At 37.4% G+C, this 27,177-nt stretch overlaps 2 protein-coding genes across 2 annotated transcripts; one reads left to right on the forward strand and one right to left on the reverse strand.

Moving 5' to 3' along the window:
- Window positions 1-4,988: 4,988 nt before the first annotated feature.
- Window positions 4,989-6,251, reverse strand: LOC110064550 (adenosine receptor A3-like). The gene has a single exon (XM_020771615.2). The coding sequence runs from the start codon at window positions 6,245-6,247 to the stop codon at window positions 5,177-5,179; it is 1,071 nt and encodes a 356-aa protein (XP_020627274.2). The 5' UTR covers window positions 6,248-6,251; the 3' UTR covers window positions 4,989-5,176.
- Window positions 6,252-14,272: 8,021 nt separating this feature from the next.
- LOC149117795 (uncharacterized) lies at window positions 14,273-21,598 on the forward strand. The gene is made up of 9 exons (XM_089276312.1): window positions 14,273-14,663; window positions 16,521-16,776; window positions 18,568-18,639; window positions 18,893-18,958; window positions 19,160-19,232; window positions 19,847-19,984; window positions 20,375-20,473; window positions 20,920-20,981; window positions 21,573-21,598. The coding sequence occupies exons 1-9, from the start codon at window positions 14,601-14,603 to the stop codon at window positions 21,596-21,598; spliced, it is 855 nt and encodes a 284-aa protein (XP_089132438.1). The 5' UTR covers window positions 14,273-14,600.
- The last annotated feature ends 5,579 nt before the right edge of the window (window positions 21,599-27,177 follow it).

A 27,177-nucleotide genomic window follows, 5' to 3' on the forward strand; every position in this document is an offset into this window, starting at 1 on the left:
ATGAGCGGTGAGGGCTAAATTTTTAAGAATGTTTCGAGCTTTTCCTGTGTTCTTTGTGTTATATCTCGTTCCTTAAATTAATTGGTTCGGACGCATGCAATTTATAGCAATGTTTCGCTAGCAATATTCCTTGCTTACGATAGTACACTTTGCCATGAATGTTGAATGACTGGAGATCGTCCACATAACGGCGACCTTATGTTCACCGCTCTTGAAGGTGAATATAACATTTCTGAGCTTGATTACTAAGCTCAACACCTTTGCCATCGCGGCAAGTAAACAGGAAAGACAGTTGGTGAATGAAATCTTCATTTATCCGAAAGACATCACTCCAAGTCCAGGATATTTGAAATATGGAGAATTTTCAAAATGACTGCTGTCGCCATTGGACCAAAAATCTTTTCAAGAACTCGTATTTAAGGCATTTAAGAATCGTAACACAGTAGTTACGATCGCCAGCAGGTCAGATCGATTGACCGAAATTTATTTTTCTTCAAACTAATTAAAGCTACTTATTTTAAGACGATGACGGCGACTGTGAATGAAGTTAACAACGATAAAACAAAGGTACCGGATGAATATATTTATACTATTTTTCGTGGTGTTTCGCTTGTTTTATTGAAAAAAATCGATGAGTAAATTGATTCGTAACCGATGTACATGTAAGCTTGTTATCAAACCTACGGCTACATACCCGTATGTTAACGAACAATTGCGTCTGTGTTTTTTGTTTTAGTCCGTTATTTTGTAGTTCTTGCTATTCACCTCTGAAAATTATGCTAAAACAATTATTCGCCTCAGGCTCAGTGAACATCCGTGAATTTTCACCTCGACTTCGTCTCGGTGAATATTCACCAATGTTCACTCCGCCTTCAGCGAATAATTCTTAAATAATTTACAACAACAACAACAAAAACTGGCAAGGGCAGGCTTACTGTTGCAAGTTTCAAATAACAATTCAGTCTCCGCGATTTTTCTAAAGCTGGAAAGTAGCAAAACTGACAGGAACAATAGACATCGGCGTTATTTGAGTGTTCCAAATTTTATAGTTAGAATTCTACCATGATTAGATTAGATTGCTCATTTGCTCTCAATCTGTATGAGTTGATATTTGGTTCGGCCGCTCTGCCGAACCCTGCGTTCATTAGTTGAAAAAAATCGCATATTTTTTAAAATCAAAAACATACGGATCACACCAAAGCAATAGCAACCTTCTCCAGTTAGGTTGCTATACCAACGGTGCGAAATCACAGTGGCTAATTAAGCGCAGTACCTTGAAGGGATAACCTCTTGGATCAGGAAGGGTTACGGGTAGGGTGTTTGGCCGATGACTACTGGTCGTTATGATTAGGTTATCGTTAGGCGATCGTTTGAAGTGTATGTTGAAGTAATATATCAAACACGAAAGATCGTCTTTGACCACATTTCCAAAGACTGAGAAGAGAGTTGAAAACACGACGCGTAGCGGAGTATTTTGACCAAATTCTTGGTGTTTTCAAATGCGATCAAACCCTATTTTTCATGTTTGATATGTCTTCTCAATCGAAACTAAAACTAAACAAAAAACGCGCTATGCTAATATATGGCAGATATCCAAACACCGTCACGGTCAAGGTTTCCTTTGTTTTAACTTGATGAATTATTATTGAATTTGAGAATGGGATTTGAATCAAGCGTTGCAAATAATTAATCCTGAACCACTGACAGACTAAAATGTACCTAATGAACACGCTCACAAGTTGTCCTAAGAAGGCATGTACAATTGATTGACTCCACATAAAACACTTTATTTGTTTTCTATCTTCTACAAATGTACAATGACCATCAAAAGTCTACAGTTATGTAAGGTTAAATGCATTTTCGTACCTTAGTGTTTCTTAAATATATTATTACGGTACTAAAATGTTCGTAACTTTTACGATTACCAAAGTAATCAAAACTATAACAAAATTCTCGAACGTGATTGGCCATCAGCAGCCTGATTTGAGCATTAATTGGACAGTGTACGCGTCATGCTTGTAATTCGACAGTACGTGTCATTTTGCGCGCGCTGTTGCGGTGCACTTTGTTGAGTAAACTGCTGTGTCTTTCAGCATTCATAACGACGTTTAATCGCTCAGCGCTCAATCGACGGTTTGTTCGTTTCTCGAAGTTTGTCATAGTTTTGATTAATTGGTAACAGGGCTTCGCGTCGTCCAATTCAGTCTGTAATCATACTCGTGATTAACAAATCGGACTCCCGCTTCGCGGTTGTCCGATTTTGTTAAACACTCGTATTACAGACTGAATTGGACTCCACTCAGTCCTATTACGTACCATTATCAATCACGAAATTACTTACCAATTTTTACTTACAAAGCTCTTAATATTGTTTGTGCATTAATTGTTCGAACCCTTAATTATAATATTTTTTTTTGTTACTTACACTACTTACAACACTAATCATAAAAATTACAATTTCGTCTAATGTGATTGGTTTAAAAAACCCCTATTTTCCACTAATTCACTAGCCAAGTTGTCATCGGGCAGTTTGCTATCGGACAGTTGAATAAGCCAATCGCATTCAAAGTTGTAGGTTAAATCAACCAATCATTTTCAAAGTTGTAGTTTAATTTCAGAGCATCATTAAACAATTTACGCCTCCTTTGTCTGTCTTTTAATGCAAACTTTCCCTTTCTTTCATAACTTGGCTCTTCTTTTCTCGGAAATTGTAATTTTTATGATTAATTGGTAATAATATTTCTTGTCGCCCAATTCGGTCAATAACTCGTGATAAACTAATCAGACTCCCGCTGCGCGGTTATCCGATTTTGTTATCACTCGTATATTTACAGACCGAATTGGACTCCACTCAGTCCTATTACCATTACTTATATTATACTTACTCATATAAGCTATATATACTTATGGTATACTCACTACTTACACGACACTTAAACTACTTATACTTGCACTACTTACAATACATATATTTCAATTACACTAGTCTAATTAAATTACAGGTGATCTACTTACAATGCTCTTTTTGTTATTTACAAGTACACAACTTGTTCGAATCTCTGATATATTTGTTTGGTTGAGGGCTAAACAACGAATAATTCGGATCATAACCTTTAATTCTGACAACGGCAGTTTCGTGTTACCAGAGATTGAGTACCACTCCTGGAATCTATTCCAAAATGAACTTCCCTGCGCACGGTGTATAAACAAATGCCACATGCAGTCTGGCACTCAGATCAGAAGGAAAAAAGGGACAGGAGGGCGAGGCAACTTTTTTCGTTATTTGCCGAAAAAACTATTCGTTGGTAAAATTCGGTAAATGATTTTAACTTGCTATTTCAGCACCAAGTTCCTCATCGAAACTGAAAACTAACACAGATCTCCGATAATGCCGTTGTCTACACCTTGTGCTTAAAATCATATTTTATTAATGTCAAGAATCAGATTGAGATATCTTTAAGCAAAAACCCATAAAATTGATTAGTTACTTTGCCAAAATTGAAAGGAATTGCTTGCAAATTTGCTTTTAGTTTTAGACAAATTGTTGTTTTTGTTGTTGAGAGACAAGCCATGTAGACGTTTCTAAGTTTACAAACATGGTCTCGCTCAATTTAATTCTCGTCTACACGAGCAATTTTTATGTGTCAACTTTTATATGACAAATATATCTGATCGAGTCAGAGATGGCACTGCAAATATTTGTTAGCAGCTCAAAGTTTAGTGCTCCAGTAATGACTTTGGACAGCAGAGATACGCAGAAACAAGGCGGGGCTGCTTAATGGCCTCAGAAAATCTTGGTGCTTACGAACATATTTGCCACATTTTATGTGACGAGTCGTCTACACGAGGAATTTTTACGCGATAATTTTCATGTGACAATTCTTATTTCCTTGTGTAGATGAGTAAAATTGGCCAATTGTTATGTGACAAATAAATTTGCTGAAAAGCTAACGTGTTAGCTTTTATGTGACAACTTAAGTTACTGTCACGGGTCACCCTCATTAAATAAAGTCTTTCACTTCACTTCACTTCTTTCAAAAGTTCGCCAGACTAACAAAACACTGGAAACGGCCTAGTTTGAGAAAGTTAAGGACCCGAATGAAAACTTGCAAGGGTTGATAGGGCTTCTTGTCTACTGAAATATTTTATTATTTTTGTACGAGCAAGCCATTACGGAAACTCTTTCAATGTTTCAACTAATGCAGGACTTGTTCTCGAGTTTGAAAACAGTTCAATTTCATGATCATGTTGGCTTTTGCCAAAGTAACATGACTAGTCTTCGAATAACTAGCTCCAGCCAAAATAATTTTCGTACCAGACTTTTGGATATTTTAATTTACTGTTGTGTGATTCAAGAATGTTCTAGTCTACTCGACTGCGCAACTGAATATATGAAATGTAATATCTTTACAGAGAGATTATTTGTGGTTAGTTTTGGTAAAATTGGGGTCACAAGAATTAATATCAAGCTAATTTCGCTCAGAGAAAAAGGGGACGCGTTTATCCCAAAATTAAACAATGCCTTTATAGCAGGTTTAAGTGATTGTCACAAAATCAAAACAAATTTAAACACTCCAGTTAAGTAAAAGGGAAGACAATCCAATGAACCGATCAAAACTCGAAGCAATTATTGCATGTAGCTGACGCGAAGTGCGGGAAACCGCGTGCGAACGAGTCACAATTGGTTTTGGTTTTACTTCTGATTGGATGCATAAAAGAGTGGCGTGAGCTTTTTTAAAGCCAATCGTGTAGCGGAAAGTAATGCAAAACCAACTACCGTGAAAACCGATCTATCACGGTTAAAAATGTATTGTTAAATATTTTAGTTACTGTTTTTGTAATCCCCTAGAAATCCACAAAAGGAAATTCTGGTACACTATCAGTGTCCCTCTCAAAAGTTTCAACAATAATAAACCCCATTCACTTTCTTATGTAAGCTCCCGAGAGGACCTAAAGGAGCTACGTCACAGTTTGCACAGCTTGAAAAGTTTAGCTCGATTTTTCAAGTTCGTCGTTTGTAATCCGTGTTAATCTTCTCCATCCTTTACCATCCTTGTTTTTTTTTATGATTTATTATTATCTATTTGGTTTTTTTTTATCTTAGTAAACTACTATTTTCAAGTTTCCTTCAATTTAAAGGTAATTTTGTACGTGACTGAGCTCCTTTAAAGCGAAGTCAACGATTGTTCGGGAGTTGAATCCCGTCCCCGGGTGGGTTAGCATTCATAGTATTACCGTTGCCACAGAACAGCTTCTTTAAGAAAGCGCGGAAATCCTTCATCTGTACCAAGTAAATAATGAAGTTAATAGTGCTGTTTGAATAAAGTAGGGCAGCGCTAAGATACCTTGTCATGAAATCAGTTTGAAAATCAATGGAAGGCTTAGCCAAAGCTATATAGGCTGCATAATATGGTAATACTGAATATGGGATGATGAAAGCAAACGTTAAAACGATAAGAATATATGTTCCACGGAGTTTAGCAGCTATCAAGTTGGCCCTGATGGCGTTGGTGTGCTGAACAGTTATTCTTCTTTTTTGTCGTGTCCATAATGTCTTCGCAACGGCAATATTAAGGTAACTTAAAATAACACCAGGTATAACGTGCTGTAGTATTGAATAACATAGAACTATTATTTTAGAGGTAAAATAACTGTTGTCATATTTGCAAACTACAGTATAATGTGTGTCGTTCAGGTCATATCTTACCCCATTGAACGTTGCTGTTGGCCCTAAAATGAAAATTGAGCCTATAAGCCATGCAGTAAAGATTAGTTTGCGAATAGTAGAGACACTGAACGAGCGGGGAACGGCACGGGTTGCCAAATACCTCTCCAAGCTTATTACCATTAAATTATTCATTGTTATAGAAGGGAAAAGTATGGTGAGAGATCGTACAATTATACATGTCCAGCTATGTTGGAACACATCAAACATAATCTGAATACAAATCAAAGGAACTGAAATTATATTACTCAGTATGTCTGAAAGAGCTAAGTTCTTAATGTAAAAGTTAAAGTTTCGTACAAATGGAGCGGTTTGCATAAATGACTTGGTCTTTTTCTTTGTCGAGATAAAGTAGTAAATTAGCATATTGCCAAGAAGTCCTACAATACCAATAGTTGCCAAAAGTGAGAAAAGAACGAGTTTAGTGGTGAAACCTGCTGGTGTGAACAGGTAAACTCTTCTTTTCATCTCTGTGCTGTTGAAGAGAGCAGACTGATTGGATAACATCTGCGAGTCTTCCATGTTGGCCTTCTGAAGAGAAAAAAAAATATGTAAGTCGTAATAAAGAAGAAATGAGGTAGTTTTTAAGCTGTGAATTGTATTTTATTCAACTCTTGGCCTAAAACAGGCAAATCTACTGAAATACTTCAGCAATGAAATCTATTCCAGCGGTTCAGCCTAATTCGTTTTTTTAGCAGCTGGCCCTGTTTTCATAGCACAACAATTAGTCTGTATATAATCATGTTAAACGAGAATATTGTAGAATCTCTAAAGATCTAAACTTACGTGAGAAAAGCAACATTTATAAGGTACAGAGAACTGCCTCTTACATTGCAAAATTATTTACCGAGTATTTCAAATAGCCTTTGCATTTTGGGCCGTGTGAAATCGAAAACATGATAGTGTTGTAAAACGTATTAGTTGAAGAGTAAGATCGTCTGAACTGTAAGTTTTATTTCGTTTAAAAGTTTGTTCAGTTTTCGAGTAAGCATGTGTGGAGCAACATAAAGGTTTTAAAATGTAAAATGTCTCACAGCACAATCATGTGGAAAACATACCTTTACAAAGTGCAGACGGAAATGCCAGCTGTCTCTTACATTTTGGCTCTCGCAACTTGTATCTGAAGCAGTCACTGTGAGGAGAACTAATTGAAAAAGAGAACTAGCTGACGATTAATAGAGGGGACTGGTTATGAAGCCCGGCAAACATCAAACGAGCACACAAAGATTTCAAGGTTTACGTTGGAAGGTCCACGACCTTGGACAATCTTTTTACTATGCGGTTAGTTCCTCAGTACGGAGTAAACAACTATTGTGTTTTGCGCACGGTCAAGGCCAAAAAAGTGAACAAAAACAAAGACAACAAAGAACTTTGTCGGGTTTCATAACCATTCCATCTGTTAACTATGCTCGCACTAGCTGAGTTAGCTGGTTGTCTTATCAACAACAACAATAACAACAACTACAACAACAACAACAACAAAGGCAAAACTGACGACTCTCCTTTCACTATAAAACCACCCTGAGCAAGCAATAGAATCCAACCAGAGCAAGCTGAATTTCGCGAGGAGCTTAAATACTAATTATGGTACAGCTTTTATCTTCAAAAACGGAAAGTGAATTTTCATTAGCATTACATTATTGACCATCGGGCGTACAACAGGAGAGGGGTAGGGTGGATGCCTGGAGGCCACCCCACTTCACCCGGAGAGTATTTCAGTATATATTTCCTCTAGGATGCTAACAATCACTGTTTATTAATCCCTGTTCAAAACTTTGATCTGTCAGCTGTTGCTCTGAGTCATTTGACACTACCATAGCAGCCACATTTTGACACGCACAACAAAAACAATTTACGCCTGTGTATTAAATTATTTACTTTTCTTGATAAGCATTGAACATTACTTTATTAGTTAATTTTTCTATCAACTTATGTTATTTTATGACTTCGTGAGAAAATTGCGCAATCCAAGATTGCAAATCCAAGATGCTGGAATAACATCGTGCGACGTTATATGTTAGCGTAGAGCAATAGCTATCCGTCAAACGCAAAACGGAGGTTTTTTATCCCGCCCCTTTTTTTCACGTGGGAGTATAAGGTAGGCAGGGTCCGCACATCGCCGGAGAAATTTGAAAACGTAGTTTCATTTCTGTGGCTAGGGCTATCGCTCTCACTAATCTGTCACGAAAACCGGCGGAGCTTTTCGAAAACACCCTTCGAACTGGGGGAATTTGAAAACGTCGGCTTTTCGTTTTCGTGTGGACGGATAAAATTTCATTTGTTGTAGTTGAAAACGGAGCTTTTCAAAAACGATGCCGTCAAAATAACCACGTTACTTCCCTGTCTGAGTTTTCCTCAAACACAAAATAATCCAAAATGACGAGTGATTGTCGCTTTTTTAAATTAACCCATGTGGACAGAAAACATTTTATGCGCTTTCATAGTGAAACCTCCGTTTTGCCGAAATTCCTACGGTTTCGTCTGGACGCGTACGGGGCCTACATTTATTACAGATGCTTGTATCAATACGAACAGGAATTTTCACCAATTTCCTTTTATTTGATTGAACATTACATTGGTAATTATGCAGAGACGGTAATACGTAAATGAATTTGTTGCAATTTCATTTTTCTTTAAACTAACGAAACTTAAAATATATATTAAATTCTTACCTTTAGTATTAAACTGTTGGTAAAGCAATCTTCCAGCTGGTTTCAATGTTGCTACTATCAGATTCCAGGTTGTCCTCAGTTTCAACCGATTACAAGCGATATCTAAATGTTAAGAAAACACACTGTATTTGCAAGAGAAGGTAATAGCGTGGGGATTTGGAATTGTCCTACTGTTTGAAGAGTAACGCCTGATCCGATAAAGGATTTTAATTTTGGCCTGTTCCAACCTTTTACATGTATGGCCAAATTTTGTTTATGCAAGCATTTGCCCAATTTATTTAAAACCTAGTTTTAGAAAATTCTTCACATTGGAAAACTCACAACATAGATACTCCTCGTAACAGAAAATTAAATCTTTCACAAAAAACTATAAAATATACTGCTTTTCGAGACATTGCACAAGAAGAAAAGCTTGTTGGGAATACACCATAGAAAACACACGCCTATAAAATTTGGGTAGTACCAGAAAAGAAACAAGTTTTCTGATGAAATTCAATGATTGCATGTTAACCGTGCGTATGCGCGAATTTTGCAAGGTTTTTGCGTGCCATGAACACAAATGTATCCCAATGTTTACGTTATGACGTTTTCTTTCTTTTTTTTTAAATAAGAAAACATTGTGTCTTTTCGTTACTAATGGAAGAGGCCGAAAAAATGCGATAGCGAAATTCTTAAAACATTTAAGATCTTATGGTAAGGTTACACTAACCTCATTCCTTTGATTAGGTAGAGATGCCTACTTCTTTCCTTGAAAACGAATGATTGCGCTTTTTCTCCCAGCAGCAGGAATATTTATTGTCAAGAATTGGTGCAACGTTAAGATACGGTTAAATTGATTGAAGATATCTCACACTTGTTTACTCTAAAAGGCAATGTGTTTAACAGGAACGTAGAACCACTTATATACTTGTAACTCACCGTTAGAAGATGTTTAATGACATCAGCGGTTGACATGTACGCCAGAAAACGTGATGCGAAGGACGCGAGGTTTGCGTTGTTTATTGCGACTTTGGAAAATACCTCATGAATATGTTGAATTGCATTCTTCTCCAATGTAAAAAGAAGTTAGTTCATATTGACACGAATCACGTTCGCTTCCAATCAAAAGTTTAGCAGAATGAATGTTAATCTGAATCTAATGGGCATTTTATTCAATGGAAATAGATTTGCCTTTATAACTGCAGACTCAACAAATAAAATTGGTGGGAAATTACATATGTGAAACTCTTTCATCGCACACAATGGTTAATGGTCGCCGCACGTACGCTTAGTTAGAATAGAACTGATCATGTTTTTTTGGAAGCCATTTTTGACGGGTAGGCAACACGAGTCAGAAATTGCAGTGTCTTCATAGGAATTAATTTCCAACAAATTAATGAATAGCGCAGATACGAAACTGGGGAAAGGATTGCATTAATTAATGTAATTTGAGAGATGTAGTAGTACTAGAAAGCGTCCAGCTTCCTTTTTAGTTCACCATACATTTGTCTGTAGATTCTTAGGCGGGAAAAACAATGAATGAAGAGCGCTGTTGTACCCAAAATGCCCAAGTTCTATGGGCCGTTTCATATTATTATCTGTGCGTTTTATCTGAAAATTAGATTGAAAACAAACTTGATAGTTTGGAAGTCAATGATAAAATTTAAAAGTTTTAGAGAATAACTCTCTATATGAAATGCTTCATTCTCCAAACTACGGTACTGTCATCCTATGACTGTTTTATGCGGCGCTATCGTATGAAGCAGGCCGAACTTTGAAAAACACGCAAATGAGGTATATTGAGGGAGTTTTTTTTTAGATGTTTCAGTGAGATATGCGGCTCTCTGGTGGTAAGAAAGTGACCCAAATTATGGGATTAAACAAAAGACTTGATCAATTAATGGTAACCAATCAAACGCAAAAATTTCCAATTTTTGATCGATATTCATAATATTATTGTGCGTTGCACAATTAAAGTAATCAATAACAATTCCTCGCAGTACTTGTCTCTATTCAAGACTTGTTATTTTACTTGAATGCCAAGATGATTTCCCAGCCTCACGCCACCAAAATCTACCTTTAGCTCCGCAAGAAAACCCCAATTTGCCTTCAACTTAGCAAAACCAGTGTTTCCAGTTGATACACGTCTATCACTAGTGATTGAATCTTGCATAAGTTCAGTTTCGTGTATTCCAATCTTTGCGAGTTGTAGAAAACAAGGAAAGAAAAACAGTATTGCAGCTGTTACAATAAAAAAAATAAAATTGTGATGAAAACTTTCTTTGTTTAGCGTTTTTTTTTTTTTTTTTGTAAAAAGGGAAACTTCAGTATTTTGTTTCTCGCATTAGTCGATGTTTTCTTTGCTTTCATCACTTTTGGCGTTTTGCACAGCAATTAGGCAAGACTTTACCAAGCTCAGTCATACTTATTAAAACACAATTTACAACAGCTGTGCCGATGAAAGGTCCAAATGGGAAGAAAAACATACTCAAAGCCGAGGTTCAGTTTTGGTATTTTTGTCTAATACGACAGTTTACTCAATGCAAGTGAATATATGAAAGATCATACATCAATCAGGTCTTCATATCAGTTTGCTCAATATTTCTCGTATTTTTTACACACTTAGCAATTAACTCGATTGCTGGCGGCCCCTCCGCTATTTGTTGTATCAGTTTTCTCCTTTACTTATAACAGAAATGTTTTCTATGCGGCTGAGCGACGCGAAAGAGAATAGAAAGTAACACACAGAAGCTCTCTCCGATTTTTGAGGAACTTTACCCAGATAGGACGGCGATGACTAGGACGACACCTGTTAGAAAGTGCGTTTATATTTGACTTGAGGATTTGGCAGTTATATAGATCTGTGTCTGTCTGTACAAATTTCCCCTGCTAAATATGCTACGAACATGCAAAGGACGGCTACGATTTGTTCAAAGGTGCATAATGCAAGTACAGCACCTTTTTACTGTTCATTAAGCCTTTTGTCTGGCGAAGTTATCGTTGCTATGTTTTCGTAACGGGAGAGTACGAGGCTATGACACAGGCTACGAAGTAAAGGTAATAATCACATGATTTCGAGTGCAATTTGGAATAAATAAGCACAAGTAAATTTTTCAAAGGCTAACAAAATTGCACGAGCCCTACAGGCTCGTGCAATATTATTCCAGATTGCACGAGCATAATCATGTGACTACCTGTTAATAATACACATAAAAGCATGCTACTTAAGGTCGTCTGCACATTGTTTCCTTGTTAGGCTGCAGTGTGTGCTTGGTCTTCAAGTACCTTCAAACATTCCCAAAAATATTTGCAAAACTTCCCCAAATGTTCGAAAGACTTCGGCGAGCTACGGGTGATTTTCGGCAATCTTCGAAAATCATCGAAAATCTTCGGAAATCGTCGGAAATCTACGAAAATGTTCAGGTGATCGTCCGAGGTGTTCCAAAACGTTCGGATGATAATCGTTGATCTTGGAGGGGTTCGGGTGATGTTTGGAAATGCTCGGAAAATATCCAAATACCTTCGGCTATCTTCGGAAGGCTTCGGGTGAGCTTTGTCCACCTTGGTAATACCTCGGATTACCGTCGATAGTCATGAGTGTCTTCGAACTAGCTTGGGATATCTTCGTTGTAATTCGCACTGGTGTTTCAAATTTGCACTCGTGTTTCAAATTTGGATTGGTGTTATACATGAAAACTGTATTCCAATCGCAGTCGAGTAATGTTAATTTTCAAGAGCATTATTACAAAAAAAAAATGTTTATCTTTAATGTTCAATTCATGATCGTTCAATTTACTGCTTTTTATTCTCTGCCAACTGAATTAACACATGGGAAAAAAACCTTCTTACCAGTTGGTGTGTTAATTAGAAGCTGATTTCTGATTTTTGCCATGTGATTTGCTTTCTCCTGAAAAGCAACATCCTTTAATTTTGCTCGTTTTCTGAGCACATATTTTGAACAGCTGCGAGAAAATGATATGTCAACAGCTCGTACTCTCTCAGACAATGCAGTTGATTCCAGTTCATACATGAACTCTACAGGCAAAAAATGCCCTGGTTGTTCCCCTCAAAAATCTGCAAAAATGTTTCCAAACACTGTCACAGCTGTGATTTCCCTTGATTTAACTTGGTAAATTATCTACGAGTTTGAGAAGAAATAAATCAAAATTGGAGCTTTATCTTCTCTCCTAAATATTTGTTCAGCGTTTTAATTTTTACAGGTTCACCTTTAGTAAAAGCACAGTGGGAAAAACATCCGTTACCGGACGTTAAACTTGTGATTCAGGCCTCAGTTTGTCAAAGGATGTATACAATCGTTTTTTAAAAGAAGAAATTGTTTTTCCGGTCCAGGCTGAATATTCTTGTTTTTCTGTCGATTTTAGGCTGAACTGTTCTTGTGAGAATTCTTAGTTGAAGTAATTTTAGAGCCAGGCCACAGGCAATGAAGCCTGATATGATTTAAGGCTGACACATAACTTCTTACAGAAATGTTATCAGCATCGAACACACGGCTAGTGCTGTAGTTTTTCTTTGTTGGTTAGTTTTGCCGTTTAGAGAAATGACGAATTTTATACGGTTTCGTAAAAAGCATATAATTGTGTTGTATTTACAAATTTCCAACACACAAAATTGTTTTCTTTTTAAAATCTCAGCCGCAGGTTTATTCTTAGAATATTCTTTAAATTTCGCACATTTCAGTCTCGATATTCTGTAACCGGTTATTCTCACTACAATCGAACCTCCCGTAAGCGACCACGCAAAATGTCAAGTCTACTTGGTCGCTTACAGGAGGTGGTCGCTTACGAGAGCTTGGACGATATTGGGTCAAAATTGTGCCTCATTAGCATATGGCAGCTGCAGAGACTTACCCCGTGTTTTAAATGTTTTATTCGTGTGAAAAGTCAATTCCGAGAAAAAATTCGGTACTATCAATCGGGAAATTTCAATCTCTTGTACTACCCAGGAATGCAATAATGTTACAACACTTTATCATCCAATTTTCGCTCTATTATCTGTCAAGAGATCGCTTACGGGAGGTTTAAAACAAAAGAATATTTCAAACTTTTAGCTCTAAAAGTACAGTGGTCGCGATCTCTTACGAGTGGTGGTCGCTTACAAGAGGTGGTCGCTTACAAGAGGTTCCAAATATAGTGATTTGACTTAGAAACTTTGGTATTTTGGAAAACTGGTCGCTGAGGAGAGGCGGTCGAGGTCGCTTATGAGAGGTGGTCGCCACCGAACGTTCGACTGTACAAACTTCTGTGTTCTGCAGTAGTAGAACTGGCCGATAGTGATTAACTGAAAGAACAAATCATGATTGCAGCCAGCGTTAACATTAACATTAATAGTTTCGTTGCAACAAAAAGCAGTGATGCAGTTTACAAATGTTTGTAGCTATCTTACAAAGTCAGGCCCAAATCCGCCCAATTCCTTTCAAGAGTCCGTTTACGGGAGCTTAACACAAATTGAAAGAAAAGTCTAGATCGTAAGCCCTCCAAGTGTCTGCGGCCGCTCACGAGGATGTCCGCTTACGGGAATGAGAAGTAGAGAGTTCAAACGGGATCGTAAGCAGAGCTGTCCGCTTGCGAGAGCGTTCTTTAAGAGTGACTTTGGGCTTAAAACACGTCGGAGAATATCTAGAAAGGCGGCAAAGTAAACTAAAAGAGAACTAAAAACAGAACTCTCGTGTCAATTATCTAGACAAACTTCCGCATTTATGGGGTACGTACCAATACAAAATGTTTCAAGCGAAGTTTCAAGTCGCCAAAATGAATGTCAGTAGAGCATATGTTCTTCCATATGTTATCGAGGACTCGCTTTACAAAACAAAGTTGTCTTTACTCTGTTTCATTCTGGAAAACACCCATACTGTTACAAAATTAAAGCAATGAAACTAAAATAGGATTCAAAGTGAAACTACGGTTAGTATCTATGGTGAAATGCCGTGAAAGCGTTCAGTAGCTTTCAGTGGCTTGAAAGTATCCATGGTAAAACGCCGTGAAAGCGTTGGCTTGCACAGTCTCACGTGATGGACATGTGGACGCTTTTCTCGACCAATCGTTGCCTGTTGTGTCAGTTTGAACCTGAGTTGTCGTCAGCTCAGCGCGCTCTATGACGTCACAATGGATTCAGGTATAAAAGGACGCGCGTTGACAAGAATCGTCATTTTCTCGTTGTCTCTTGCAGGGTTAACTTTACGACGTTCGCTTGGCAAATAAGAGATTATGGGTTGCGTATTCAGTAGAAATGAAGCTTTGAGCTTCCGGAAAAGGAGAAAGGTGAGCAAAGTTCAAATAAATCTGAACTTTTCTCAGAATTCGTGAAGAAGTAGGGCTTTTCTGCGACTGTTTGTTCAAACGGTTTTCATTAGAAAAAAAAAACCGTTAGGCTTTGTGACGTTAATGCACACGCCATCCAAATTTGAAATTTGCGCGAGATCTGGGACGAAACTGTTTTGCTGGAAACCTGGTGACTAAAATAAATTCAAATCCAACGGTCACATCCGCGTGCAACATCTGTTGAACACAGAAAATAAAAGATATGTCCACTGCATAAAAAAAAAACCGTCTGTATTTTGATCACACCGAATACATAATATTTATTACGTATGCCTTCCATAGTAACATTGTCCAAACATCATGACGTGTATTTAGAAAGGTTTTGAACATCTCCAGAGGTTGCAATTCTTAATTGTTCACACGCACTGGTGGTATTTTCATGAGTTTTAGTTCAGCCTTCGTTAGCCTTAAGGATTGTTGAAAATGCGTCAAACCTACGCGGACTTTAAAAAAAAAAAAAAAAAGTGATGTAGGTCTTTGTGTCGAACATTATTCAGGATGACCAGAATTTTAAGGATCGTAACTTGCAATGCGACTTCTCAAACATCGTCACCCTTCAAAACTCCGGTTTTCTTTCACACGATCGCTTTTTCTCAGCGTTTTCGTTAGGCAACTGGGACAGGGAAGGGTTGTCTAGTAAACGAAACACTTTAACACTCCCAAGGTTCAATTCAACGTGTCTGTAGTCTTAGTCCGGGAATTTTTCCAGACACGATACTTGAAACGCTGCTAAAGATCATTATACTGAAGAAGCACGTTAAAGTAATCTTTGATCAATAAAAAACACACCTGGTTTTGCACCCAGACAGTGAGCGATTTTCACAATTATTGAAAGAACGCTTAATGCAATATTTTTTTGGATTAAAAATCCTCTGGAATCATAGCCTGCGAACAGGATCCCGGCGAGCGCAAAAAAAGAAAAGAGGGAAGTTCTCGGTTAGCTTAGCCGCCTATTTTTTTTCGTCCTATAACCCAATCGGGAGCCTGTTGACAGGCTACCGGCAGCACAGAAAAAACCACGAGTGCTAAGATGGAGGAATTTTCTCTCTTAAATATTGCTGAAACCCGGCCTTTGTTTAAAATCAAACAATCTGACATTGTTGTTTCGCAATCTATCGGAAACGCGAAAAGTATCAGAATGAGATGTTATACTTTAAATTTTGTCCTGTCATTTGTATAAAAGACATTAAAAAACACAAATGCTAATTTACCGTCATAAGGGAGTTCTTGACGGCAGATCATACTGTTTTTCCCGAGTGTTCAAGATTTGATTCATCCGCCAGTAATAGAACACTCTCACAGCTGCCATATTGATGCAGTAGGAAAAGTAGGAAACATTCCATTCTTTGCCGGGAACGGTGCCGGAACACGGGGACGCCACGTGAAAAACGCCACATTGAGAGGATCAAAACAATCCTTAATTGAATGTTTTCCCGCCGATAATTTCCCTAATTGGTAATATGGAGAGAGCTTTGTCCGATTGACGTATCTGAATTATCCGGAACGGAAAGATCGCCAAACCAAACAAAACCAATCATATTGTTCACTTGTTATTTCTTTATGTTTGAGTACACTAGTAATATTTTTATGGTCATATGATTTTGATTTAGAAAGCGCCTATTTGAATTCAAAGTTTTCATATTCAGGCGAAAAAAAACAGGCATGAGTAGCCTTCAGAGAATATCTATGAATTTTATGGCTGCGTTAAATTAAATCTAAATTTCCAGCTCACAATATAATACAAGGCTATATAACGCTCCTTCGTCCATCAAAAGTGCTGACGTTTGCAAATTTGTTTCTCTCTAGATACCAAAGATATACCATGGCCGTGAACGCCTCACAACCTTATATGGCGTTCACCCCGTTAAAAAGCCAATACAAAATTACTCCATACCCCCTAAACCAACCGAAAATCACCCCACACCATCTAGGGGTGTTACGAACATTAAACATATATATGAGAATATTCACCAGGAATATTCCTTACTTGGCTTTTTAACGGGGGGGAAGAACTTCCCGGACGAGGAATTAGTTTTCAGCAAGCCAACTTCCACAATGAAAGGTATCCACTTTACTTAAACATAATTTATCTTATCTACCAGGAGCTATTACTGAGAACTAAAACTTCATCGGATGCCTGATGTATGAAGCGTTATTAGGGTCAAAATTAGAATGCAAATTATGTTATGGTGTTTCGTATTTTCTTCGGCCACACTGATGAATTATGTTCGAACTTTTGATCGAATTATGTTCCGCTCTTTTGAATTATGTTCGGAAGTTTGAACTTATTATAGAATACTATTAAACCGTTTGTAAATTATGTTCGGCTCTTAAGAGTTATGTTCGGAATGTTTAGCTTATAATTGCTTTGGCTGTTTTCTTGATTTATGTTTTGGCTTATGGAATGCGGCCTCTTCGAATTATGTTCGGCAAGTGGATTGGAGCCTGTCGGCAGGAAACTCACGAGCAGTCCCGGGACGAGTAAATTTTCCCGCGCTTTCAATAATTTATTCCAATTATTACCAGTGTTGGTGGTATGGCGGATGAGTCGATCACTTTCGAATTGGAGTTAATTGGGCAGACATGAAGTGATATCGATTTGATTGAACGAAGTGCTTGTCAGAGTGATTTTCAACAATTCCGCCTTCACTGGTTGTACAATTGTGCTTTACAGTGACCTCATTCCATCTGGAGAAGCTGTAATGGCCGTCACTCACGAAGCCATGGAACTTATGAGACAAAGTGAAACAGAAAATGACGATTTTAATCAGTCCAGTGTCTCGCTTCAAGCAGAGATTACGGCTACTAGCGAACGATGAAGACCACGCTTTATTATTTCAAAGGGTCAGCTCAAGTTTTTATTAGACTTGGGGTTTAAATCCAGAGAGATCTCTACTTAGTGTTAGCGGAAGCACTGTTAAACGGAGAATTCCTGAGTATGAAACTTTTGTAAGGCAAAGATATTCAGATATTTCTGATGAAGCTTTGGATAGCGGAAGGATCAATGAGAGAATTTTCAAATTGTGGCTATAGGAGGCTATTTGTGGCTATATGTCTGCCCAATTCGAAAGTGATCCGAGTGATCGACTCGTCCACCATATTGATTTAAACAGCACACCAACACTGGTAATAATTGGAATAAATATTGAAAGCGCGGGAAAATTTACTCGTCCCGGGACTGCTCGTGAGTTTCCTGCGCGAAGCTCCAATCCACTTGCCGAACATAATTCGAAGAAGCCGCATTCCATAAGTCAAAACATAAATCAAGAAAACAGCCAAAGCAATTATAAGCTAAACATTCCGAACATAACTCTTAAGAGCCGAACATAATTTACAAACGGTTTAATAGTATTCTATAATAAATTCAAACTTCCGAACATAGTTCAAAAGAGCGGAACACAATTCGATCAAACGTTCGAACTTAATTCATCAGTGTGGCCGAATAAAATACGAAACACCATAACATAATTTGCATTCTAATTTTGACCCTAATAACGCTTCATACTGATGGAGCCTAGATTTTCTATAAAATACTTTCCGATGTTGTTTTTTTTTTCAATATCTTAAAGTTGAGCGCTCGTTGCTCCTTGGACTTAACGCCGAAGGTCCGCTTGTGACAGGTTAGGTCCGTAATTGTCCATGCAGCTATACGAGTCTTCGTCATAAACTGTTGCTTATACCACGAAATACACCAACAGGTTTTGAACCTATGTCTGTTTGAAGCAAACCGGTCGTAAGACCTAGAATTATTTCATTATTTACAGACAGCTGTTAACAGCTAAGTCTCGTTGCTGCAATATTTCTTAGTTGATAAATCGACTTTAATGTTGCTATGCTTGGTACTTTGTTTTAGCAATTCCTGAAGTTCTTCCTCAGCCAATTGATACACCCAACACTGTACTTGGTGATCCTACGAGCCAGGAAGGTATACAATATCACATATAAAACATCAATAATAATTTTTTGACATTGATTAATAAATTCGCGCTGAGCTTATCAGTTAGCTGTAGAAATTTAGCTCGTGGTTATCTTTGTTCATTATATTAAGCCTTAACTACGCAGTTTTATGTCCTTGTAAGTACAAGCACTGACTTTGCTAAGTGTGTATGTAGACCTGTTTCGTGCTGTCAGAGAACTAATACTTATCGCGTAGTTTTACTTCTTTTTATCCATTCCAGCCATTCATGAAGTTCCTGAGACAATCCCAGCCTCTGTGAAGCTACCGGATTGTCTTACCTATGAAGGTAAATATAAGTGAAAAGAAAAAATGCATTCGATTCTAGTGACCCATCAGGCCGGTGCTTAACTGCGTCCCCCAATCCCCTTCCCCCGAATGCGGTGTTAGTCCATCACAGGGTCACCACCAATATCTGATTTGCATTCTGCGGGATAAATACCTACTTATTTTCATAAGTAATTTCTAATCATTTTATTTGCCTTAACAGGTCTTCATGAATATGGCTTCCACCTTTTTACACTCGATTCCGAAAAATACTGTACCTCCGTCGAGAGCTCAGAGTAAGTGCTTCGTTTTTTATTTTGTTTTCTGGCCTTGCTAGATGAAAACGGACGGATGTTAATTTTATTTGATATCCCAAGGAAATTGTGGTCGTCGTTACGTTAGTTAGAGCTACTAGGGAGCTTAAACAATGACGACGGCGAGGACAACGAGTGGTAAAAAATGAATTTATATTTTATCTTTCAATTTCGCAGTTGTCTAGATCTATTCAGTGCGCCTATTGGTCTCACAGATTGCTCAAGCTAGAAATTTTATGCCATCGTTGAATTCCAAATAAAAATGTGAAAAATTAGCCGCCGTCGTTTGCGTTCTCCAAAATACGCAGAACTTAGTCATGTCACGCTGTTGCTGTGCAGAAGACGGCTAAGAAATGTACAAAGTTTTGTAACGCACCTGCACCGCCATTGTTACGCTCATTAAACCTTTTGTCTGGTGACGTTCTCGTTACCGTTACCGTTGTGGTTTTCTTAAGTTCCCTATTGGACAGCCAATGACAAAACAGCCAATGACAAAAATGACAAACAGCCAATGACAAAAAAAAATCGATTTTTTAAGAGTTTCGAAGCCATTTCCCACTACAATTTAGTGTTGATCTTTTTTATTCATTCCACAGCTACATACCAGAGGCAATAAGTTGCCTGATTGGTCGGGGCAGGTTTGTCGTTGTATACAAACAAAGACTTGGTTACACCGCATACCTGCCCGATCAATCGGCCTATGCCAGGGATCTTTTTGACACTCTGTGTACCCGGTAAGTTTTCAGTTGTTATGTGAACTTTTCGGTTATTTTCAATGAAATAAATGTTTTCACTCAAAACCTTTTCTACCCCCAAGGGCGATCTTTGTAATGTAAAAATTGTCATTGATTTTAACGCCAGTTTTAAACGAAGGATATAATCGTAGCATAGTTACCTCTTTGATCATTTTCCCCAAGTTTCCTCTCTTAAATTAGACCAATAATAAATAAGTGACTCCAAGAATTAATTTTTTCGGGGACATGTATGTATTTTATATATTTTAATACTGAGCTGAGAGAATGTATTAGTCCTGTGTCCAAGGGACTACTTCAAGAAACCCGCCAAAAAATGGCTTTAATATTTTATTAATTTCGTTATGTTTTTTCCTTATCTATTTTACTCAGGCTTGGAGAGCAACTATTGCGTATTGTATTCTACAATCCCTCTTGGTATGTTCAGGTCTGCCTTGACCTACAAAGCAGGAGAAGTCGACACTTTTTTAGGTGGGTGTCTAATTGAGTTCAAGGCCTTCTTATATTCCTGGGGCTAACACACCACACCACACCCGCTTGAGTACACCAAACGAATTCAAGTAGCCACAAGTAGCAAGGAATGTGCCAGGGAACTTGTCGGGCAATGTATACACTTTCTACGCTGATATGATTAGAAGCTGCGTGTAATTGAAAAGTTTCAAATACCTAATTTGTCGACAAGAACTAAGTCAAATTGCTGTTCATTGTATTAACACTTCTTCATTCGTATAAACGTGTTGTGCCTTATATAGTGCGTTGATGTTAAACTTTAGTGGAAACAAAACGCTGCGTTTTCGTCAATCGTGTCATTTTTGTTCATTTTATTTGGTGAAACCTGGCATTAATCGTTCAAACTAAACTATGAAGTGCAAATGAAACTAATCAACCTTTTTTTACTTGTTTTATTTTCATTTCAGCGTGGCAGCGATGGAGAAATTAAAATTCACGCAGAATCCGGTTGAACTTGCCAAACTGACAGGTAACCATTATTCCACAGGTTTTTTTAATCATCAATATTTCTTTTCTGGTAACAGTGACAGTTTTCAGGAAGTTATGTCGTGCAAGTTTTAAAAATGCTGCCAGTTTTCTCATACCAGCACAAACTTTTTTAATTTATGGATAAAACGATTTTTATTGATTGGTTATCAGGCACTTGAATTCAATGAATTATAAATTTTTATAGTATATGTAAACAATAGCCTCCATTTGGCGCGAAAGTATGCTCGGATATTTGACCGCGGACATTATCTGTTCCGAGGAGCGAACAGTTTGCCCAGAGCCCAGCTCGAGGAAAACTGTGAGCTTTGAGGAACAGATAATGTCCAAGGACAAATAGCCGAGCATATTTTCAAAGTCAAATGGAGGCTATTGTGTTTATTATCCTTTAAATATTTTTCGCAACATGCGCACTATTGAAAATTACGGAATATTCTAGGATATTCCCCAGTATGAGCTGGGGAATATTCGGTCACGTGACGAGTTTAGACCAATCGCGCGCGAGCGAAACTATTTGATGAATTGTGTATTACGAAACATTCTATTCAGGTTTTGCTGTTTATTCTACTTTCAGGTTTTCCCGGACAAATTAAAGTGTAACTTCTTGGCCTGTAATTAATTTAAATTGTAAAAATAATAAAAAATCGCTAGACACAGTGACATGTAAAATTCTTCGTTAAGCAAAGTAAAGTAAAAGTACAAAATAAAAACCAACTTAGTTTTAGCAGTAACGTTAGCGAGTGTAGTTAGTTTCTGAGTTGAATCCTTAAAGTAAAGCTAGTATAATAAAAATATGAGCACTGGGTGTGACAATTCTAATAAAAGCTGCTTGAAAAGTAATATCTGCCGGTGAAGGTCACCTCAAAATTTCTGAGCAGAATTATAATCCGGTGCGATTCCTTTGATTTTTGGCCAAAATATTTTGTTCGTCGGTAACAGAGCTTTTAAAGTTGTCACCCCATGTGATCAAAACAAACTGTAATCTATGAAATTTTTGTAAGAAAACAGCCGTTCACTGTAATTTATAAAGTTCATGTCTTAGGAAATTAACTGTTACGTGTAATGGAATTCAACTTCGTTTCTTCAACTTTCTAAATAAACCTGTAATTTTATAAAAAGACAGCTTTTTGCCCCCTTGAGTGTGAAATAGGTTTGATTATTTATTATTAAAGCCGAAGTCTGTTTCTGAAGTCATATTTTACAGAGTATTCTCCTTTGTTATTAAAGTTTAACTGACTCATATTGATGTTTCAAATAAACTTGTTTAATTCAGGTGAAATATTCATGTGTGTAAATCACGAACTGATGAGATGGCAAGTACATCAATCTTGAATTTAAATCGTCTTTTCAATTCTTTATTTTTTCAATGTTGTGTAGCACACTTTTTTTCTTTAAATTAATAAATTATTTGAAACAGAAGAAGTTGCTTGTGTTGTCTTTGTTCTATATGTAATACGAAAGGAGTTAGAAGGGCGTTTAAAATAGTATTAAGGTGGCTCAAAACAATTTCCAGCTGTTAGATTTTGATGGTCATCATAACCACTCTTCATCATTTGATGCTACCATCATTGTATCAAAACAACTTCCCAATCATTGGTGAACACGTTGTTATCATTTTTGTGACGCAATAGGTAACCATAGCAACGGTATGACCTGCTAAAAACACCCTTAATTACAGCTTTAGGGGCTTATAATTAAAAAACGGCACGGTGAATTTTTTTTATTTAATTTTAATAAGCCTGATGAGACGTAACTTTTGGCAAAGTTTTCAAAAAATCTGTGCATATGGTAACTGCGGAGACTTACCCCATGCGCCAACGGGCATCTAAACCATGTAATAACTCTTAGTGGCCACAAAATATATTTGACAAGCTTTCCAAAGTATGTATTTAGAGTATCACTGTTAAACTACCTAAAAGACAAACGGTGCAACTTTCACGATTTTTACAAATTTAATCTTTAATGTTGTCTAAACGTTAGGGGGAACTGAACATCAACTCGTAGAAATTCTTATTCTTCGGCCATTTCAGCTTGAGTAAAAAGAGAAAACAAATTGCGATCACAAACATAACTAAACAACGCATGTTGTAAAAACATTGATTTGAAAACTTAACGTTTCGTATGCTTCTACATACATCATCAGAAGTATAAAACGGTTAGCTGAATTACAATAAATTTAAACGGGAAGACTAGTTCAATTCCTAATAAAGAAAACCAGTACCCAAAAAGGAAAGAAATGACAATGGATGTAAATGAAAATGAAGAGACTTAAAATCTGCTGAAAAAAAAAACAACATATAAATGGCTAGTAGAGAAGAAGTTTCTCACTGCCAACATTTTCATTAAGTGCTGGTTGCAAATCACGAATCAATAATGTTTCTTTAATTTTACAATGCACATCAGATCGTCCGGTGGCTAAAATGTCCAAGTGACCCCATTTTATCCTGTGGCCTGTAAGGGTCATATGGTCTGCCACGACAGAAACATCGTTAGTACTCGCCAGCGCATTAAAATGCTCCGTTTTCCTCTCTTATAGGGGAAAAAAGACTTAATTCGACTAGTGTTCCGGAAAATAATCTTAAGACTAAAACAACCATAGAACCTGTGGATGCATGATTTAAGCTGCTGTGTGGCAATTTTACTTTGAATCCCTAGATAAGGTAAAACTGTGAAAATTTCGTTTATGGGGACAGTAGGTTGTGTACAAGGCTGGTTGTTGGGATTGTAATGCCTTTTACATTGGAAAAACAAAGTGTCGGTTGCATGACAGGAAAACGGAGCATTTTAAAGCGCTGACGAGTACTAACCACGTTTCTGCCGTGGCAGACCATATGACCCTGACAGGCCACACGATAAACTGGGATCACTTTGACATTTTAGCCACCGGACGATCTGATGTGCATTGTAAAATTAAAGAAATATTATTGATTTGTGATTTGCAACCAGCACTTAATAAAAATGTTGGCAGTGAGAAACTTCTTCTCTACTAGCCATTTATATGTTTTTTTTTTTTGTTTTTTTTTAGCAGATTTTAAGTCTCTTTTTTTTTCATTTATATCCCTTGTCATTTCTTTCCTTATTAGGTACCGGTTTTCCCTATTAGGTACTAGTCTTCTCGTTTAAATTTATTGTAATGCAGCTACCGTTTTTATACTTCTGATGATGTATGTAGAAGCTTACGAAACGTTAAGTTCTTAGATCAAGCTTTTTACAACATGCGTTGTTTTGTCATGTTTATGACCGCGGTTTGTTTTCTATTTTAACTCAAGCTGAAATGGCCGAAGAATAAGAGTTTTTATTACTCACCTTGTGAAGCCAAGAATAAAGTACTGAGTTCATTGTTTATTTATTATTAACATGCGAGTATTGTCGCAAAAAAAAAAAAAGAGGAAAACGTGAGTTATTATCAAAAGCCACTTCATAAAACGACTATTTTGGATAAAACCGAGTTGATCGTTCTGGCCACTTATCAGACTTATGATACGCATCCCTGCTGAACAACAGCTTATAAAGGTCTTAAAGAGCAGAAAATGCTGGTGAGTATTGTAGTGAGTGTTGTTGGCGTTACTCATTAACAATAACTAACTGCAGGGCCTTGCGTGACCTTCGGTGTCAAATTTCAGGTGAACAAACACACGCCACTTTCATCAACAAACATATCTCATGTCTGACCATATCTGGACTTTGAGAGAGCCACAGAGGTTAATTAATGTTTGTATTTGACTGTTTTGTGTTGTTCCCATGAATAAATTCATCACGCGATTCTTCTGCTTGATGGAACAGGTACAATATCTATTGAAATTGCTCCATCATTTTTCTTGCAATAATAAGCACATCAATTGGCCATGTAACATGGCGATCTGTATGAGAAAAAGCACTTGGAGACGGACAACTTATCAAATCAACAACTGCAAGTCATCTTCTTACCTCAAAAACTTACCCACCCCTCCCCACTGCGTTTATGAATTTACATGTCACAATTTCTAGGCTGTAACCCAGTGTCTACAGTAAAACCGTTTTAAGTAAACTGAAATAATCCCAACATTGTAGTCATTTTATCGCTATAAGGAGCAATTTTAACATCAGAGTTCATTCAGACAATACTGGCCAAAAGTCTTGGGACACTTTGCACTTTTGCCAACGTATTATCTTTCCGACCACCTCCACCTCCCCACCCCCAACACAACGTTGATGTTGATTCATCCAAAGTAAACCCACTTTTCCAACATTGTGTTTTTGGGGGGGGGAGGGGTGGGGAGGAGAGGGTGTGGGCAAATTAAATAATGACGTTCCACTTCAAAATAATGCGTCACCCGTTGTCATTTTGTGAAGTGTCCCAGGGACTTTTGGCCATTACTGTAGGTCGAACGAGTCCTTGGGGGTCTCATTTGTCCTTTTTAACAAACTCTCCGATTTTCGGTCACTTTAGCCAAGTTACGCCGCTCTTATGCTGTTACAGAATTATTTTTTGTCTTTCCCGCCCCCCATTCGGCGACGCTCACCTCTTTTCCTGTTCTGTCTTGCGACCCTCTACCTTCGCAAAATCTCTCTCCCCATAACTTAGTTGCGCTAAGGCAGTAAGTGGTTGTATAAACGGTGAAAATGGATTACTTGCCAACGGCAAATTAAAAAGAAACACTCTACAGTCCATAGCACAATTTTTTTTGTTAATACTTATTCATTTGAGGCGATTTATCCCATAGTAATCATAAAAATGACAATTTCCTGGATTGTGATTTGTTTAAAAAAATCCTATTTTCCACCAATTCACTTGCTATGTTGTTATCGGACAGTTCAATAAGCCAATCACATTCAAAGTTATTGTTTAAATTAATTAAATCAACCAATCACATTCAAAGTTGTAGTTTAAATCAACCAATCACAGCCTTGGTTTCAATCACCAACAATTTACGCCTCCTTTGACAGTCTTTTAATGCATATTTCCCTTTCTTTCATAACTTGGCTATTCTTCTTTTCTCGGAAATTGTAATTTTCATGATTAATTGGTAACAAGACTTCGCGTCGTCCAATTCGGTCTGTAATCATACTCGTGATAAACAAATCGGACTCTCGCTGCACGTGATCACTCGTATGATTACAGACTTCACTCAGTCCTATTACCATTACGTAGTGTAGTCCATCCCTTAACCAACCCGGCTCAGAAGGTGGTAGACTGGCCGAACTAAATTTATTTGTCGCCCAGAACACACGTTTCCCACGACAAGGAATCGAATTTCGAGTACGTTGCTCCTCTTCATAGAGTGGGCGGAGCAAGCAAACAATGATTGAAGGGCATCGTTTGTATCCAAAATGTAGAATTACGCCGCAGTATCAAGCGGACCAAATTTTGAAAAACACAAAATGACATAAATTGTGTGATTTTTGTTTTAAAACAACGTTTTTATTCGAAAATGTGCAATATCTGGCCAGTTTGAGCGTTTTGTGAGGGTCTATATACATGAGTATATGATATACTCTGGTGGTTTGGCGGTTTAAGCCAATTTTAGCTAATTTTGAGTGCTGCTTTTCGGGGGGAGTACATTCACATTTATCGGGTGGTTTACGGTTAAGAAATTATCGCGCGGTTGCGGGAAATCATCAATTTAGCTCGTTGTTTTCGGTTTTTACGTGCTTTTGTGACCACCGCTCGGTTTAGTTTGCATAGATAAATCATCAACGAGGAAACTGAACGATTATATGAATTGAAAACATCGTCACAAAAGAGGGTCTGTTATAGGTGGTCGTACATTCTGAAAACTGCCGTATTTTGCTTATTCAAAAGCGACGACCGCTTCGTTTTCTCCTAAAAACCAAAACCACCCTACTAGTAGGACGATTATCATCACAACAGATCTTTTAACGGTACGCAACAAATTTTTTACGATATGTTCGCTCAATAATCGTGTTTCTCCTCAGAATGACTAAATTGTTTCTAAACAAATTGTTTCTAACACCATTCAGTAACCAGCGAACAAAATATTTTGACGTCTAGTGGGCTTTTCACAAACACAAAGATTGCTCGAGGTCCCGACAACATCGGATGGAAATGCAATAACCAGCTGGTGTATCAGTACGAAATTGAGCTTAGGAAAAAACCTATTTTGCCACGTGATCTTTTTTTTAAAGAAAAATACACAATTAATGGCTAGTTTTGAGATTTGATTTCTGGCAAAGATCTC

Source organism: Orbicella faveolata, unplaced genomic scaffold (genome assembly GCF_042242905.1).
Source record: "Orbicella faveolata isolate gen_17 unplaced genomic scaffold, um_ofav_v1 contig_1, whole genome shotgun sequence".
In the NCBI taxonomy this organism is placed as follows: Eukaryota; Metazoa; Cnidaria; class Anthozoa; order Scleractinia; family Merulinidae; genus Orbicella; species Orbicella faveolata.

What these genes read in the sequence shown, in the direction of transcription:
- LOC110064550 (XM_020771615.2), bottom strand. Translation starts at nt 6,247, where the DNA reads ATGGAAGACTCGCAGATGTTATCCAATCAGTCTGCTCTCTTCAACAGC.
- LOC149117795 (XM_089276312.1), top strand. Translation starts at nt 14,601, where the DNA reads ATGGGTTGCGTATTCAGTAGAAATGAAGCTTTGAGCTTCCGGAAAAGG. An exon ending in GGATTGTCTTACCTATGAAG is followed by an intron (nt 18,959 to 19,159) that starts GTAAATATAAGT and finishes TTGCCTTAACAG; the next exon opens with GTCTTCATGAATATGGCTTC. An exon ending in TTTGACACTCTGTGTACCCG is followed by an intron (nt 19,985 to 20,374) that starts GTAAGTTTTCAG and finishes TATTTTACTCAG; the next exon opens with GCTTGGAGAGCAACTATTGC.